Source organism: Carlito syrichta, unplaced genomic scaffold (genome assembly GCF_000164805.1).
Source record: "Carlito syrichta isolate Samal-C Ts95f unplaced genomic scaffold, Tarsius_syrichta-2.0.1 Scaffold303164, whole genome shotgun sequence".
NCBI classification, from domain to species: Eukaryota; Metazoa; Chordata; class Mammalia; order Primates; family Tarsiidae; genus Carlito; species Carlito syrichta.
In genome coordinates, this window is record NW_007247260.1 from 636,238 (window position 1) to 654,039 (window position 17,802).

Here is a 17,802-nt window from a genome sequence, read left to right on the forward strand (position 1 = left end):
ATTTTTTTCTAATTATGTAGTATTAATGTGTTTTCCCATTAGTATGATAGCCAATGGGGATTTTATTACACGGAAAATGTTAACTACCACATACACTCATTGTGACTGCTAGAAAACACGTTGAAAGGGAAGGAAAAATAAAAAGAAACACTGTGCTAGTTAGTGGCTTGTGGCCAAAAATATGAATCAGAGCTATACTTAAATTGAAAAACAAAAAACCACAGTACTGTAGCCTAACTAAACAACTGACAACAATAATCCATAAAACAATTACAGCAAAAAAATCTGGGATTAAGACTTTCTGACATGGGACTAAAGCTCAAATCAGCAATGGCTCACATCCTGAGGGGGTTTCCCTTAGGAACAAAGACCATACCCTTTGAAATGCAGTGAACAGTGTCTGGGATCCCAGCTCTTTCAGTAACAAGGTCATTTTCTGACCTAGTTACCATACCATAATCAATTATGTCAAAGTTTAAAATGAAGAGCATGAGACTACTGCTTTTTATAGTTATAAACAGTAAGGTATACATACCCAAATGGTAGAAGAGTTATTCTAATAATTCATATTTAAAATATAACATCAAAAATATAGTTCAGAAAAAGAAAAGTACTGAGACACCTAATGTTTTACATCTTCATTCAAAACCATTCACCTAGTTACCGCAAGTTAGTGAAGTTTCACCTCTTGAAGGCTGTGCCTCATCCACATTGAGCTGCCAATAGTTTTCCTACCTAACTCACAAAAATGTCCTAACTCACAGAACTGCAGGATAATAAGAACTTTGAAAACAAATGCCCAACATTAGTTGCCACTATGGCATTATCATTCTTTGCATGTAACAACATGTGGGACTATACTTCTTTCTTATTGTGAACGTATTCATCCCTGAAAAAAGTTGGTAGCCAAGAATTGATATGAGTGCAAGATAATTGGAAATATCTCCCAAAGCTTCACTGTTTTTGTTTTTTGGTTTTTTTTTTTTTTTTGAGAGACAAGGTATTTCTCCACTGTTCTACTGCCCAGACTGGAGTGCAGTGGTATGATCATAGCTAACTGTAACCTCAACCTCCTGGGCTCAAGGAATCCCCCTGCCTCAGTCTCTTGAGAAGGCTTCACTGTTAACGTTTAATATTTACTGAGCACATGATATCCCCTTTACAAAGTTTCCATAAATCCAAACCACTCTCCCTGTCTCAGCCCCCTCCCTTACCTCCCTTCTCTTATAGGAACTATTAAGTGTGTGTGGCTGAAGGCGACTGGATGGAAATTGGAGAGAACCAGGAAGTTCAAAAGTAGAAGAAATTGTGAAGAGAAGGAGACACCACAGAACGCCTACTCATCACTCCTATCCCTACCTAAACTTTCTGCTGCTGCTACACATCAACTGTGGACATCTCTCTACTCTGGGAAATAAGGCAAAAGTTAAAAGCCAACAGCTAAGAGCTATGATGTGGGGCATAATAGGAATAAAAAGTTCACTTAAAGTTCACTTAAATAGGAATAAGTAAAGTTCACTTAAAGGAAAAAGGACGGTCTTAGCTATTAACCTTAACCCCTTAAGCCATTCCAATAAAGATAAAATACCCATTGCAAAAATACCAACAAACCTACTCATTTTCACTCACAAAAGTACTAGTTTTATTCTACCTATTCATTCTGTTCACCTAGCTTTCACTAATCCAGTGACCAAGCCTCACCCATGGCAATAAACAATCCCATGTAACAACTCATCTACTATATCCAATTTACCTAATTTTCCCCTTACTCCTTCCCAAAGTCCCCACCCTTTATATTTCTTCCATCATGGACCCTTCTCAGTTGTAAGGAACAAGAGGCTGCTATGCCAGAAAATCTCTATGTCAATAACATTGGGTACGGTAAGAAGGAGAAAGCTGACAGTGAAAGGGGTGGAAATGGCTGAGAGAAATCTGCTATTTCAGTTTGATAATGCTAGATAAAGCATATTTTTTAATAGATGTTTAAAAAAATCTCTGTTAATAGTACTGCTAATAACCAGAAAGATGATTCCCTCGGTCTCTCAATTTAAATAAAGACTTTCAGGGACAGATTTAAAAGAGGACTATGGATATTAAGTTCATACACAGCTATTCTTACCAGTTCAAGAGCAATGTTAGAATATTCCTTCCCTTTCTCGAGTCTGCTTAGTAACCAGGGTGCCTGCTTCTGAGAAAATGAGATTGCACTACATATTTATTGGCTCTCTAGAAACTTTGATCTGTGGTTCATAAGAGTGCTTATGGTTCAATGAGTTTTGTACTGGAATAGTCTATTACCATTAGTAGTGGTCAAGTAGGTTTTATGCAGGTATGACTTGTTCTGTACAGGCTGTCTACTGGAAAATTACTCAACGTCTTCCATCAGAAGTTTTCAAAAATCTTACGCTTCATCTTCAATTTTGTTAAATTGATCCCTCCTTTAAAATGTTTAAGGATCAGGGCTCTTTGAAGAAAATAACAGTGCTATTAAGTCTATTTGTGCAATTAATATTTCTCCTTGGGGCATTATCAGAATGTAACTGCAGTTTTGGAGAAGATATACTAATCTTAAAATGAAACCATTCAAATCATGACTTAAGCAAAAATTCAAGCCAGGAAGACTTAATTTAATCATTTCACTGCCAAAAAAAAAAAAAAAAAACCACACACATTTACAAGCTTACTACAATAATCTTCTGATTTAGAAAGATAAATACTTTTCGAAAACTACACATAGTATTTCAAAAGTGAAATTCTACTCTGATTTTTAAAAAGAAAGACTTGTTATTGTTAACTCAAAAAACAACAGATGCTGGAGAGGATGCGGGGAAAAAGGAAATGCTTCTATACTGTTGGTGGGAGTGCAAACTACAACCTCTGTGAAATACAGTGTGGTGATTCTTAAAAGATCTAAAAAATAGACCTTCTATGTGACCCAGCAATCCCCCTTCTGGGAATATATCCAGAGGAACTCAAATCAGTCTATAAAAAAGATACCTGCACACGCATGTTTATTGCAGCACTATTCACAATAGGAAAAACGTGGAACCAACCATGCTGCCCTCAAAGTGGTCTGGATAAAGAAAATGTGGTACACATACACAATGGGATATTATGCAGCTATAAAGAAAAACAAAACTATGGACTTTGCAGCAACTTGGGGATTTAGAGTCTCTAATACGCAGTGATCCATCACAGAAACAAAGATCTGAGTACTACGTGCATTCACTCATAAGCGGACCCTGATAATTTATCATAATACTGCAAGAAAGAGATTGGCAGTAGTGGGACACTACCAGGGGAGGGGGAGAGCATATAACATTAATAAAGGTACCCAACCTTAAGCCAAGCAAAGTGGGGACCAAGGAGAGGTCCAAACTTTACCTGCATGGTGACCACTAATAGACCTAACTTTGTATTGTACCCCACATCTTTAAAATAAAAAAATTAAGCCGGGCTCAGTGGCTCAGCCTGTAATCCCGCGCCTTTGCGAGGCTGAGATGAGTGGATTGCCTGAGCCCGCGGGTTCAAGATCCGCCTGGGAAACTTGGCAAGACCTCATCTCTACAAGAAATCAAAAATTAGCCAGGCGTGGTAGCGCAAGCCTGTAGTTCCAGTTACTCGGAAGGCTGAGGTGGAAGGATCGCTGGAGCCCAGCAGGTCGAGGCTGCGGTGGCCGGGAGCGGCCACTGCACTCCAGTCTGGGCAACAGAGTGAGACTCCAACTCAAAAAATAAATTAAATTAAATTAAAAAATTAAAAAACAAAAATTTAAAAATAAAAAAGACTTGTTATTGTTATGTATGAAAATGGATACCAATATTGGTTGAGTCATTGAAAGATTAACCATCTCCAGTTAACCCGAGATTAATTGTGTATACTCATAAGGGTAACTGATCCCAAGCCAGGTGAAGTGGGGACCAAAGGGAGGCCCAAACTTTACCTGTACAATGACCACTTGTATACCTAATCCTGAATTGTACTCCATATCTTTAAAATAAATAAATAAAATGTTCAAATTGTGCATATTTAGAAGTTATTACGATACCATGTGATATTAAGCATGAGTATCAAAAATAAACATTAATAAGAATAGCTTATATGTTCTAAATATTTCAATATCCTTATTCTTAGTAAGACAAGTAAATTATTTATAATTTAAAACTATTTTAGTTATACGAACGTATGTCAGCTGGACATAATGGCTCACACCTGTAACCCCAGCACTTTGGGAGGCTAAGAGTTCCAGACCAGCCTGGGTAACATAGTGAGAACCGACTCTACAAAAAAAAAAAAAAAAATTTGCTGGGCATGGTGGTACATACTCATAGTCCCAGTTACTCAGGAGGCTGAGGTTGGAGGATCCCTAGAGCTCAGGAATTCGAGGTTGCAGTGAGCTGTGATCCTGCCACTGCACTCCAGCCTGAGCGACACAGCAAGACCCTGACTCTTAAAAAAAGAAGTAATGAATAGGTCAAACATTCTACAACCTGTGGAAATCATTTTTATTAAAAGCCAGGTTATTAATTTGGTAGTTACTGACGAATCAAGATGCTTTTTGTCACTTTAGCTAGTCTGTGATGATACTGAATCTAAAACCACATTTGCAAATATATTTCCTAAATGGTCACCTTTGATCTGAAAATCTATCCTACTTGGTATTACAAAGGGATAGCCACTAGATGCCAGTGATGCAATGCATTCAATCGTCAAGGCAATGATTAGCATTGGAACTGAGACAATTTGTATGAGGAAATTGCTGCCTAAACATGTTTTTGTTAAATTCTATATGTTTAAAAAGGTTTGGAGACAAAAAGATTTTGTGGATTTAAAAGCAACTGGCTCTGATGGAATGCCAAATTGTGAAATGCCAGACAGCTGCAGCTGGTAATAAAATGCTAAGACATGAAACGCTTTAGCAGAACCTGATTATATGGTAATCCTAGTATCTGAGAGAAGGCAAAAAAGCTAGAATAACCGATAGATGGGTTGCTATAGTAACCAAGATAAATTTGTATACTGACTGGGGAAAAACACTGGAGTTGCCGTCAGGTATGAGGCCCACACTATGTCTTAGGTGCTTTTTCCTCAATTTTGAATCATGTGATGACAGACTAACACAAAGACTGCTCAGTTTGAAGTAAGAGAATAGAGTTCCACTCTGAAGAGAAAGAAAAGCACCCAAGTAAAAATTAGCTGGTTAGCTGAATAATATCCAACAATGACAGGAGAACAGACCTTGTGAAAAGTTATAGAAATGGGCTTAGCTCTGCACAGAAATGAGAGAGACAGGTTAATTATCAATTCAAGTTAAATATCAGCAGGGCATCATAAAGTACCCACAATTTTTATTACTTTATTCTTTGAGGTATTTCTTACAGGTTATTATTCTCTTACAGAAAGGTCTATTTAATTCACCCTATGTGCACATCTAAATTGTGGGATTTGTCTTATCTCAGTATCCATGCCCCAGGAAGCAGCCTTACAACCTGGTTTCCATACCCACTGGTGGGGTTACCTCCACCTCCTCCACCACCATCACCACAACCTGCATGATCTATTTACATTCCCTGCCTCCATCTCTATTACCATTCAAGCAATTAACTACCAAAAACTGCAGATTATGAGGAGGAAACAAACAGCCTCTTCAAGGGGTTTGCCTGGTAAATTCACCTGATTTTGTCAGAGTCCTAACAATGAACTGAAGAGAACACATGGAGTGTTGTATATTGTCAAGGTTATACAGTAAGTCTCAAATACCAAAATTAGAATTTATTTTCTGTTCTATAAAATAACCACTGAACTTCACATCCTAAAACTATTAAGATATTTAGCATTTTAAAAAATCAAATTTTATCGACACCTTTTTATGAAGTCACAAGAACAGAACAGTTTTCAATTTACAGGAGTTTGTACAGATTCGAACTGAACCTCCAAATTGCCATACCACTGTTGCTACAAAAGCTATTCAGCCACTGTTTTTCATTCTGACTTGAAAAAAAACAGTGAGCAAAAGTTAGGATCCTATAATAGGCAATGTCCTCTGACGGGCAAGGCATGAAGAAACAGTCACATAGACAGTCGAAAACCATCTTAGGAGCCCAGCTAACAGGTTAAGTGCCAGAAAACTATAGCAGGAATGCCCAGCAACACTTTCCCTTCTTCCATAGACATGGCAGCATAGTATAAATGAAGAATCAAAAGACTTGGGTTCTAGTTCCAAGTCTGCCACTAACCGGCAATGTGTCACTTCCCCTCTTTGAGCCTAGGTTTCACTTTCAGCTAATTTGGGAGGGCTAAGCTAAATGATCTCCAGTCCTTTCTTACTCTAAAAATGTTATGATTTTATCCTTCTTCCAAGGCCTCAAAAATATTTTGGCTGCCACTAAAAAAGAATAAAGAGTGCTGAAAATGTTACATTTATTTTTATAACATGTTCTCAGTGCCAGCCTTTAGTATGTGTAAGTATAAATCACATGAATTAACAGAGGCATTCATCTTATATATAATTTGCCCAGCAAATACTTAATTTCAAATCTATGGGTTTGAACCATGTACCAAAATGCCATCAAGTTTGTTACACTAAAAGGTAAAAAAAGAAATCATAGAAAGATTTCCCAAGAACAAAAGCTTATCAGTAAAAGCACACTATTAAACCATAATACAAAGACAGACATTTAGATCAAGAGTATAATCTCCTCAATTTAAAGATGAGGAAATGAAATGACTCACAGTCCAGGGCTCTCTTGTACTATACCACACTTCCTCCTGTCTCTCCTGCTCTATCAAAAGACAGCATGGTAGCAGAAAGAATGCCAGACTGTCTAATCAATCTGGGTTCTAGTCCTAGCTCTGCCATTAATTTGCTGTGGCACCTTGGATAAGTCACTTTCCCTCTCTGGGCTTCAGTTTTCACAACATTTTATATGAAGGGGTTTAACTAAATGTCCCTTCTAGTTGTTAATAGGCTATGATCTTATAAAATTCCTTTCTGATAAAACAAAAATACACTTTACTGAAAGAGAAAGTAAGAATTTCTAGCCAAGAGATCTAAAAAGTTTGGGCTGCTGGTTTTAAACAGACTTATCAGTTCAAGTTGGTCATAAAATATTTTATTTCAGAATCTGAGGGAGGATCTCTCCCTAGCTTTCTGCCACTTCCCCCACCATCCTCCACACATAGTGTGGGGCAGTTATGATGTACTAGAAAAAAATAACGAACTAGGAGTCTGAAGAGCTGGTTTCAAATCCCAGTTCTGCCACTTAAAAGTTAAGTCTCCTAGGACAATTCACTTAACCTCCTCTGACCTAAGGTTCCTCATATGTAAAAATGGAGATAAGAATAAGAAAACCTAACCTAAAATATCAATCAATATAAAGTCTTATAAATATGGTATATGTTGCAAATCTGGGCAAGTGTAGATGATCTGTCAATGTGGAAAAGTAGACTGCATTGGAATCTAAAGTTTTCCTATTAAAAACTGGGCTGATTTTTAACTTATTAAATTTGCTTTCAAAGAGTACATAAACAAAGCTGAAGATACTCTTAGAAGGGAAATGCAAGAAATAAATTAATTTTAGGAAAGGGGCCGTGTATTTGTATTCTGCTCAAGTCTCAACTGCCTACTCAGTTTACTAGAATTTGATGAAATAATCTGTATACTCCCAAATACACAACAGCTAGAAACATTTCTTAAAGTGCCAAATTCAGTCTAAGAGATTGTATGGTACGCCACTCCAGTTCACGTCAAGAGACAGAAGATAATTCTCATGACCAAGTATCTAATGGAGCCATCTATTTCCACAAATCAAGCTTTCTCATTGCATTTCTAGGTTGTTAGTTGCCCAACCAAGTCTCCCCACAGTACCTTATGCAAATGAAAAAACCTGTCTCAAGGAGAGGAAAATGGAAATGATGCTAACTTTCTTTTGTCCCCACAGTGTAGTTAGTTCTTTTCAGATGCAATTCCCTAGATTAGTCTATTCTCTTTCTAATCCTCACTAATACAGCAAGGAGCTGTGAAGTCCACAAACTGACCCCTTAGTTTTAACCACAGAGCCCAACATGCTCAGCATTTGAGCAGGTTAAAGTTAAAATTATAACACAAAGCTGGTTCCAAGAGACTTTTCTAACTCTTCACCTAGTATCAGGGGATCAAAGTGCTGAGAAGCTATATTATCCCATGGGGGAAGAAGTGACTATCAATTCTATCAAAATGACTCATCTGGTTTAAATAAGTAAAATAGCTCCGAGTTCTGCATACTTCCTCCTAAGTAAGCACTGGGTTAACGAATTTGCTAATGCCAAGAAAGAAGGGTATAAATATTTGAATGTTTTCTCTGTGCCAGGCACTGGACAAGACAGTTTACACAGATCCTGATATAACTTAACTGTCCTTTGAAATTAAAGTTATTAAAGGAATAATAATCCACATAGTAATTCTAAACTGATGACAATCATGTAAATTGATTGTTATTCCCCCCCCCCACACACATAAATACTAAAGGATTCGGTCTGTCATTTAATCTGAATTGTCAGTTCATTACTTTGAAGGGAAAACCACACACAAAATATTTAACTTCAAGGGAATCTAACATATCCTGAAACTCAAATGCATTTCCTATTCTCTACTATCTAGTTATGCACTTGTCTCGGATACTGAACTTGAAGGAGACTCAGTGCCATCTCAAGACTGGCCACTGCTACCCCAAAATCCCACAACAGTGATACGAAGGTTGGTGGAAAGACACACACCTGCAATCTACTACCACACAATTTTTGCTGATTTTGTTCCTATAACTTTTCTGGTATATGTTGTGTATAACATGCATTAAGTTTTAGAATGATTTCTAGAATGTATGGATAACTTTACTTGCATCAAACGGGGTGGTATTTCTTCCATGGGATAAGCATGAGAATTGAGGGCCTTGAACTCCTGGAAACATATTCGTGATTTACATTAATATATACAATTCTTACAGCATGAAAATGTACTTCACCGCCTCTAGCTCCACACACATCCGTAGAAAAGTTAGGCGAAATCACACTAAACATTATTCCAACTTTGAAAAGTGGGTAAGTCCTAGTGAAGCAAAGCATTCCAACGACTGTACTTCCTACTCGGAATCACCCATATTAATCATCACTAAAACATCTTGCAGAATTGGATAAAGAGCACAAAGCTGGAGCTCTCCTTCCAAGTGCTGATTTCTCAGCACTTGTTTCTCTGTAGTCGGTTGTGTACATTTCTGTCCCGCGACCCTTTTAGATGGCATTCTCTCTAACAGTAAAGACCCTGGGTTCGATTTCCTTTGCCACACGGCAAGGTGCTATTTTAATAGAACACCGTTGATCTAGAGTACATCAGCTAGAGGACTTTAAATACCCAATCTTCCTCTTGCTCCTTTTCGTTTGTGAAAGGAAAAGAGGACGGCAAATAGGGGAGAGTTATAGCCACCCCCCTGAAACCACTTAGGTATGTAAGTTAGCGACCAAACGAAGAATTAGAAACTGGAAGTTCAATTTCTCCAGTTACTGTAGCTTTAATCTATAGTGCCCGGGGCCAAAACGGATGTTTGAAAGGTAAACTCTGAACCCCACAGATACAAATCTCCAGCTCAGGCACCTAAGCTGTCCCAAGATGAGAATGGGACTCTGAGTGAGCCCCAGGGGCCGCTCATCAGGGAAAGGGTCGGGGGAGTGTCCTAGGTGGGCGATCCCCGCTTCTCCGACTCGCCCCTCCCGAAGGAGCCCGGGTTCGGGTTCTGAAGTGCTCTAGTGAGACTGAGAGGACCGGCAGTGGCGGACACAGTGGGACCTGGGTGGGGTGTAGGGGGAAGGCACAGGAGATGCGGAGGACCAGGATGCCGGCTTCCGGGCCATAGCAGCAGTTACTTACCCGACGGGGTAGCCGCCGCCTAGGTGCACATCTTCAGGGGCATCATAGAATTCCTCGGTGTCGCTTTCCGACGCCATTTATAGGACACACCCGCGGGTGAGGGGGCCGGCGCCGCCTGGAGGAAGGGTGACTCTCGTCTCTTCCTCGTCGTCCTCCACCCCGGCGAGACTGTGGGGAGGTGGTCCCGGGCAAGGCTGAGGAGGGAGCAGACGATGTGAAGTGAGACGGTTAGGGGCAGGGGGCCACCTTCAGTTGCCGGGCTTCAGGAACGACCCACAGAGCGGCCGCCTGAGGAGGCGGCGGTGGGTCCAGGGTCTGTAGCTGCCACCGCTCCCAGCGATAGGTGTACAAGGAGCGCGAAAGAGGCGGTGGCTCTTCTCAGTGGGGAAGGGAGGGCGCGCCGGCGACAGGGGCTCCAATTTCTCCCGCAGCAGCAATTACAGCAGCTGGGAGAGCTAGTTGCCCGCAAAATACCGACGCGCACCTACCCTCGCGAGATTTCTGGAGGAGACGGTAAGGCGTGGGCGGGGCGAAGAGGTGGCGGGGGCGGTTCCAAAGAGGCAGCGCTCTGATTACTTCTACCCGAGAAGCCTATCAAAACGGCGCAAGCGCGTTGAGGGCGTTTAGTGGGGGCCGGAAGTAGCCGAGAAGGGAGGGGGTGTGCCTCTGAAGGGCGGAGTCTAGGACCTGCGCAGGAGCAGCTTGCAGCGGGAGCTCTGAGCGCGCCCGGCGTCTTGCCCGCTAACTCTGCACTTCCAAAAAGAGGCATTTTGAGAGGAGTAACTTTGAGTCAGCTTTTTTCTTGTAAGGAAATTTTGTCGGGAAACGTCGGTGTGGGCATTTTGGCATGCGTTTACGTTGTCTTATTATCCGAGCCCGGAATATCTCACCCCAGGGCTTCAGCGAGTCCACCACCTCTAGCGTTACAGGAATAACTAGCCTCATTCACTACTAGATCCCTAGTTGAGATCCCTAGATACGTTCCGCCGGCTGGAGGGTAGGGTCCTTTAGAGATACACGGGATGTGTGCCAGTTCCATGGAGTAATGATGGATTTATTGCTGGAGCAGAGCCAGTATAAGGCCTCCGGTTACTTTTTCTCTATACATATCCGTCGCTGCCCACACTTTATGTAAGAGAAATTCTTGTATACTGCTCAAGATTTGCATCAGCCAAATGGTAAATAGGTAAATATATATCGATACCGTTACAAGGCTAAGAGCTAGTAACTTAATTCTGATTCTCAACCACCGAATGTCCAGTGATGGAAATACAAAAGTACTTTTTAAAAGATCGAAATGTTCTTTTTTAAACAACGGGTCACTGACCATCAAGGTGAAAACATTGACTTTCAATATGATCCGAAGCATATTTATTTCTCCCACTGACATCATGATAGGCCGGCTTTTTTAGCTGTTTGTGCAACCTCAATTATTATTCATGATGGCAGAAAAGACTTGATTGGAGCCAGGTGCATGGTCTCAGGGAGACTGGAAGGGGGTTCTAGACTACTCCTTGTCAAGCAACCAGGGCAAGGTCTGGTATGACCTGGTGGACTTCTGGAAAATATTCTGTAACACCCAAGGGAGGCTTAGGGAAAACACCGTATAATTAAATGTATTCATATTTTTGCAGGCCGGGCTCGGTGGCTCAGCCTGTAATCCCGTGCTTTGGGAGGCCGAGGTGAGTGGATTGCCTGAGCCCGCGGGTTCGCGACCCACCTCGGCAACTTGGGGAGACTTCATCTCTACAATAAATCAAAAACTCAGCCGGGCGTGGTAGCACGCGCCTGTCGTTCCAGCTACTCGGAAGGCTGAGGCGGAAGGATCGCCGGAGCCCAACAGGTCGAGGCTGTCGGGGCCGGGAGCAGCCACTGCACTTCAGTCTGGGCGACAGAGTGAGACTCCAACTCAAAAAAAAAAAATTTTTGCAACAAAACATATGATTGTTCACATGGGATAAATGCCAATAAATAGCCTCATTCAGTTCAGGTTAGATACTTCTGCCAAATAAGTTTAGGATAGATCCATCTGACTGTCCCATAAGATACTTAAACAAAAAAAAGGCCGGACGCGGTGTTTCACGCCTATAATCCCAGCACTTTTGGGAGACCAAGGTGAGAGGATTGCCTAAGCCCAGGGTTTGAGACTAGCCTTGTCAACTTGGTGAGACCTTATCTCTACAATAAATAAAAAAGTTAGCTGGGCATGGTGGCGTGTGCCAGTAGTTCCAGCTACTTGGAAGGCTGGGAAGAAAGGATCACCTGAACCTAGTAGGTCGAGGCTACGGTGGCCATGAGCATGCCACTGCACTCCAGCCTGGGCAACAGAGTGAGATTCCAACTCAAAACAAAACAAAACAAAAACTTGGTTTCCAGAACTTTTTGGATTTTGGAGTTGCAGACAAGAGATTTGTGTATCCTCATGAGGGTATGACTTTTGTTAAAAGCTAATAATTTTAGGATTTATGTCTTAAACATGTATTTTTAAAATTTTATTTTATTATAGGAATGTGGGGTACAGGTGAGCATTAACTACATAAGTAGGTAAACAAGTTAATTCTTAAGCATAAAATATATCTCTGGCCAGGAGCAGTGGATCTCAGCATTTTGGAAGGCCAAGGCAGGAGGATTACGTGAAGCCAGGAGTTCAAGACCAGCCTGGGCAACATAGCGAGACTCCATCTCTACAAATAAAAAATTAGCTGGGTGTGGTGGTGCGCACCTGTAGTACCAGCTACTTGAGAGGCTGAATTAGTAAGATAACTTGAACTCAGGAGTTTGAGGCTGCTGTGAGCTATAATCATGCCACTACTATGCAGCCTGCACGGCACGACCTGTCTCTTAAAAAAAAAAAAAAAATCTCAAAGTACTACCTTCTTACATTTTTTTTTTCCTGAGAAAGATAGGCTTTCTTCTTTGTGGATTATAGAATGATACCAGATATAAGATAGACAAAGTCATATTTATGGAAAGATATAACTATATTGAAAGATATAACTATCTGAATTTATTCCTTTCCTAGTTATCGAATGATATGTGAATTTATGTTTTTCTTAAAAATTAAAGTTAGTATTTTGTATATGGCAGAGATATTAACTCCTTTGCATTTAAAGAAAAAAAAATTTGTTAATGCCATATGTGGAAACCAGTCACTCATTTCAGTAAACATGTACTACTTGGTGTCATGTACTGTTCTAGGAGCTGAGGACAATTCAGAAATAAAGAAGACAACTTAGTTTCTGCCTTACAGGAGTTCTCAATCTGACAATGGAGACAAATATTGAGTCATAGTTTGATAGTTTTTTCAACATACCATACCACCTCTCTTGAACATTTTATGGTGTCTTAAACATTATACTTAGAAAAAGTTAAAATGGAATGGGAATGATAAGCTGATAACATTTTCAGAGCTATTAAAGTCCATTTAAATGCTTTCATCGATTGCTTGAAAAAGTGAATTACTGGAATGAATTGCTGGAAACATCAAAACACCTATACATACCACCCATCATCATTTTTAAAGATGTCAAAAGATATGTTTATTTTGTCTGAAACATCTGTTCTTGAGGTTTTTTCTGTTGTTTTTTTTTGAGTTGGAGTCTCACTCGGTCACCCAGATTAGAGTGCAGTGGCCGCTTCCGGCCACCGCAGCCTCACTTGCTGGGCTCCAGTGATCCTTCCGCCTCAGCCTTCCGAGTAGCCAGAATTACAGGCATGCGCTACCACGCCCGGCTGATTTTTTGATTTATTGTAGAGATGAGGTCTCGCTGCCCAGGCGGGTCTCGAACCCGCGGGCTCAGGCAATCCACTCACCTCAGCCTCCCAAAGGCGTGGGATTACAGGCTGAGCCAGTGAGCCCGGCTGAAATGGAACCTTTTAGTCAAACCTAATTTCATGCCAAAGAAGTCCACATATCATAAAAATAAAAATTGCTCTATTTGAAATAGGATTTCAAAGTTCAGATTCCTGCCATCTTGGACTTCACTGAGTCTCCAGAGACTACTTTTAGTCCAAATAAAAGTATGGAAAACCAGGTTGTATGGAAAATTATGGAAAATTATGGAAAATTATGGCCCAATGGACAAATCCATCCTGCTGTTTTTGTAAATAACATGCTTTTGGAACACAACCTGTTTGTTTATGTGTTGTATATGGCTGCCTTCAGGGCAGAGTTGAGTAGTTGGGACAGAGACTGTATGACCCACAGAGCCTAAAATATTTACTATCAGGCCCTTTACAGAAAATTTTTGCTGACTCTTGGTCCATAGAATACTATTTTCTAGACTACCCCAGAACTACAAGAACCCTCAAATTAAATGGGTTAGACAGAATCACATGATGCCACAAAAGAGTATGTATAGATAAAAATAAGGATAAAACTTTCCCCATCTGGATTATTCCCAATGACTATAAAAGCTACATCGATCTAAGGCTAAGGTGGGTATAAGGAAAATTTTTATGCTTGACTAACATCCCTAATCAGTGTAGCAAAAATTCTATTCTCCAAAGGCTAGAGGTCGCAGCCACTGTATGGAACAACTTGTTCATTCTCTACTCTTGGCAAAGATAATACAAACTGGAAGTATCCTTAGGGCCAATTTTGTCCCAACCCCAAGGGTAATCACTCAGGACATCAGTGTTCCAAGTACATTGTACTGCATGTAGTAGCCTTTTGTTACAAATGAGCTAAAATGATAACTCAGGGAAAAAAAATTTATGCACAGTGTTAGGTGATTTGGGATACAATATTTATATGAAAAAACCTAATATTGCAATTTCTGTGAGAGTTTGTATGGATTTTGAAGTGAAAAAACTCATTTTGAAACTGGCCAAACTTTGTCAGGGCCAAGATAAAATTCTATAATAATCAACCCTTAATTATCTGTTTAAAGGATCAGTTGTATTACATTATAATAGTTAATATTAAAATTTTTTTCTATTTGGCTTTGGAATCTTTATATCTTTTTCAGAGTCAACTAGTCTACCTTCTCAATGATGGTTAGTTTATGTTAATATTAAAATGAATTTTCAACACCTGAGCACACAACAACTGAAAGTAGAGAAAAACCTCTAGAAATTTATTAAGAAACATAGAAAAGCCAACCTGGGATTTAAAATGTGTCATTATTGTGTAATGGAATACTTGTAACCATGCACTACTGTTCAGGACTCTGGAAGAAGGCTAACCAGAATTATTTTAAACAGCAAAAGGGAATTTATTCGCTTGCTTAATCAAAGACAGACTGCTATTGCACTTGTCTGTTCTGTTGTGATTAATAAGTATAAGAGAATAATTTGAGCATAAGGTAAATGTCACATTTGCTTATGCATGATTTTGTCAGCTAGAAACTCTAGGTGAAAGCAGAAAACTACACTCAGCTGAATCAAGCCACAAAGGAATACACAAAATGCACACACACCTGCCTCAAACACCTACCAGCTACCTCTCTGTTCATTGTATTTTAAGCCCCACCCACTCACATCTAGTGTTACAACTTTCAGTCTAATTTCAGATAACCTTCTTACCACCATTTCTTAGTAATTCACAATCTGCAACCCTTCTGATACCTACTTCCACAAGCAAACATTAGATCTTTTTCAAAATAAAGTGCCATATCTATTGTAGTATTTTCTAGCCTCTTTACATGTGTAAAACTATGCTACAATTTTTATTAGGGTCATACCTTTTTATGTATATATCACTGATGAAGTGTTTTAATTTAGTGCCTCTAGTCACATTTCCCCCATATGCCATGTGGCTTATATTGAACAATTTTGCATAGCATGGTGATTTTAGGAAAGCCTGTGTCAGCCTATAGCAGACCTGACTATAGTCCAGATGAGGTAGCTTCAGGCATGGCTGGATCCAGGGCCCAAGATATGTCAATATATTCATTGAAATGACAGGAGCTCATGATGTGTTAAATGAAAACAGATGTTACAGAATACTGCATATAGAATAATCCCACTCATGCAAAATCATTTATCTGTGTATCTGTATGTGTACAGCTAATATCTATAGAGAATTCTGTGAGAATATTCACAAAGGATTGATAGTGATTGTCTTTGATTGCTGTCTAAAAAAATAATAACAACAATAACAAGAGATTTGTGCCTTATTTTCACCTTTGTGTATTGACTGAATTTTCTGCAGTGAATATGTATTTCTTTGTAAAGAAGGGAAAATATTAAAGTAAAATATATAGCCTATCATATACAAGGTAGATTTGCATACAGAATTAAGACTTGAGATACATTTGCAACATAGTGCATGACTATGAATTCTGGGCCTATTGTGGGTAAAACATTTTCTGGAACAGTTCAGTAAGCACCACCAAGAAGCTGAACTAGGAAAAATTACCGACAAAGCAAATCTTGGGATGCAATTAGTCTAATAGTAACAGTCGTATTTTCTGCAAGTCTGACACATAAAGAGAATAAGTAATAGTAATTTCTAAAACAACCATGAAACTGTGAACCTGATGTAGAGCTTCTAGAAGCAAGGTATAATTTTAAAGGTAAGCTTCTGATAATATGGACTCAGCATACCTTTGTTTTTCAAAATACGAAGTATATATGGCCTGATCTAAAGAGATAAACAGAGACATATGAACTTTATGCTTCAAAAAAATTACTCCAGGTCATAATAAACATCTTTTGTTTACCACCCCAAGGCATCTTTATTTTTTTAATTGTTTGAAGCTCAATCTAATGGCAAATATTTATATAGAAATATCAGTCACCTGGCTAATACACACTTATATAAACTCACTCAACAGCAACAACTAAAATTTTACAGTGCTATAGAATGAGTGTTTATGTCCCCTCAAAGTTTATATGTTGAAACCTAATCCCCAATGTGATGGTATCTGGAAGTGAGAAGGAACTTTAAAGGTCACTAGTCCAAGCCTCATATCTGATACATGAATTCCTTTTACAGACTTCACTGATAAACGATCGGTCAAGGACATGGAGTTTGCTATTTATGCAATTTTTTGGTAACTTCAAATGTTAACAAATTTCTTCATTTTATTTTTATTTATTTATTTATTTTGAGTTGGAGTCTCACTCGGTCGCCCAGACTGGAGTGCAGTGGCCGCTCCCGGCCACCGCAGCCTCGACCTGCTGGGCTCCGGCTATCCTTCCGCCTCAGCCTTCCGAGTAGCCAGAATTACAGGCATGCGCTACCCGGCCCGGCTGATTTTTTGATTTTATTGTAGAGATGAGGTCTCACTGCCCAGGCAGGTCTCGAACCCGCGGGCTCAGGCAATGCACTTACCTCAACCTCCCAAAGGCGCGGGATTACAGGCTGAGCCACCGAGCCCGGCTAATTTCTTCATTTTATTTAGCCTACAGCTGCATTTCTGTAATTTAATGTACTGGTTATAAATCTTGTTATTACGTCCACACAAAACCTTTCATCTACTTAAAGATGATTGTCAATCCTCTTTATGTTTTATCTTGGAAATATACACATGTATTTACATTGAATGTGTTCAGAGACAGGCAAATGGAAATTTCAACTACACAATTAAGGTGGTACATGAAATAATAATATAAATATACAATACATGTCCACCATCTGTATAGAGTACCTGTTTAATGGCACATTCTCTATGTGTACCTAGTGATAATATATTAGAATAGCTCTTTATACTTTCTGAGATAGTTTCATCCATTATTTAATAATAATAAAATGATTGCTATCATTAAGTTAGTGCTTACTAGGTAACAGATACTACCTTAAGTACTTTGTATATGTCACTTAATCCATATGCCATATGAGGAAGATGTTACTTTTATCCCCCATTTTATAGGTAGGAAAACTGAGGTTTAGAAGAGTTAAGTAATTGCCCAAAGTTTCACAGCTAGTGTTTAGTGGTCAGGATTTGGGCCCAACTCAG

At 39.5% G+C, this 17,802-nt stretch overlaps 1 protein-coding gene across 3 annotated transcripts in view; it reads right to left on the reverse strand.

Moving 5' to 3' along the window:
* The window catches only part of WDR44 (WD repeat domain 44), a 77,184-nt gene extending 66,778 nt beyond the window's left edge, over window positions 1–10,406 (reverse strand). For all 3 annotated transcript variants that reach the window (XM_021712286.1, XM_021712285.1, XM_008057946.2), the window contains exon 1: window positions 9,899–10,406. In XM_021712286.1, coding sequence (XP_021567961.1) covers window positions 9,899–9,975 — 77 coding nt within the window. In that variant the 5' untranslated portion in view covers window positions 9,976–10,406. The remainder of the gene's footprint in view (window positions 1–9,898) is intronic.
* Window positions 10,407–17,802: the final 7,396 nt, after the last annotated feature.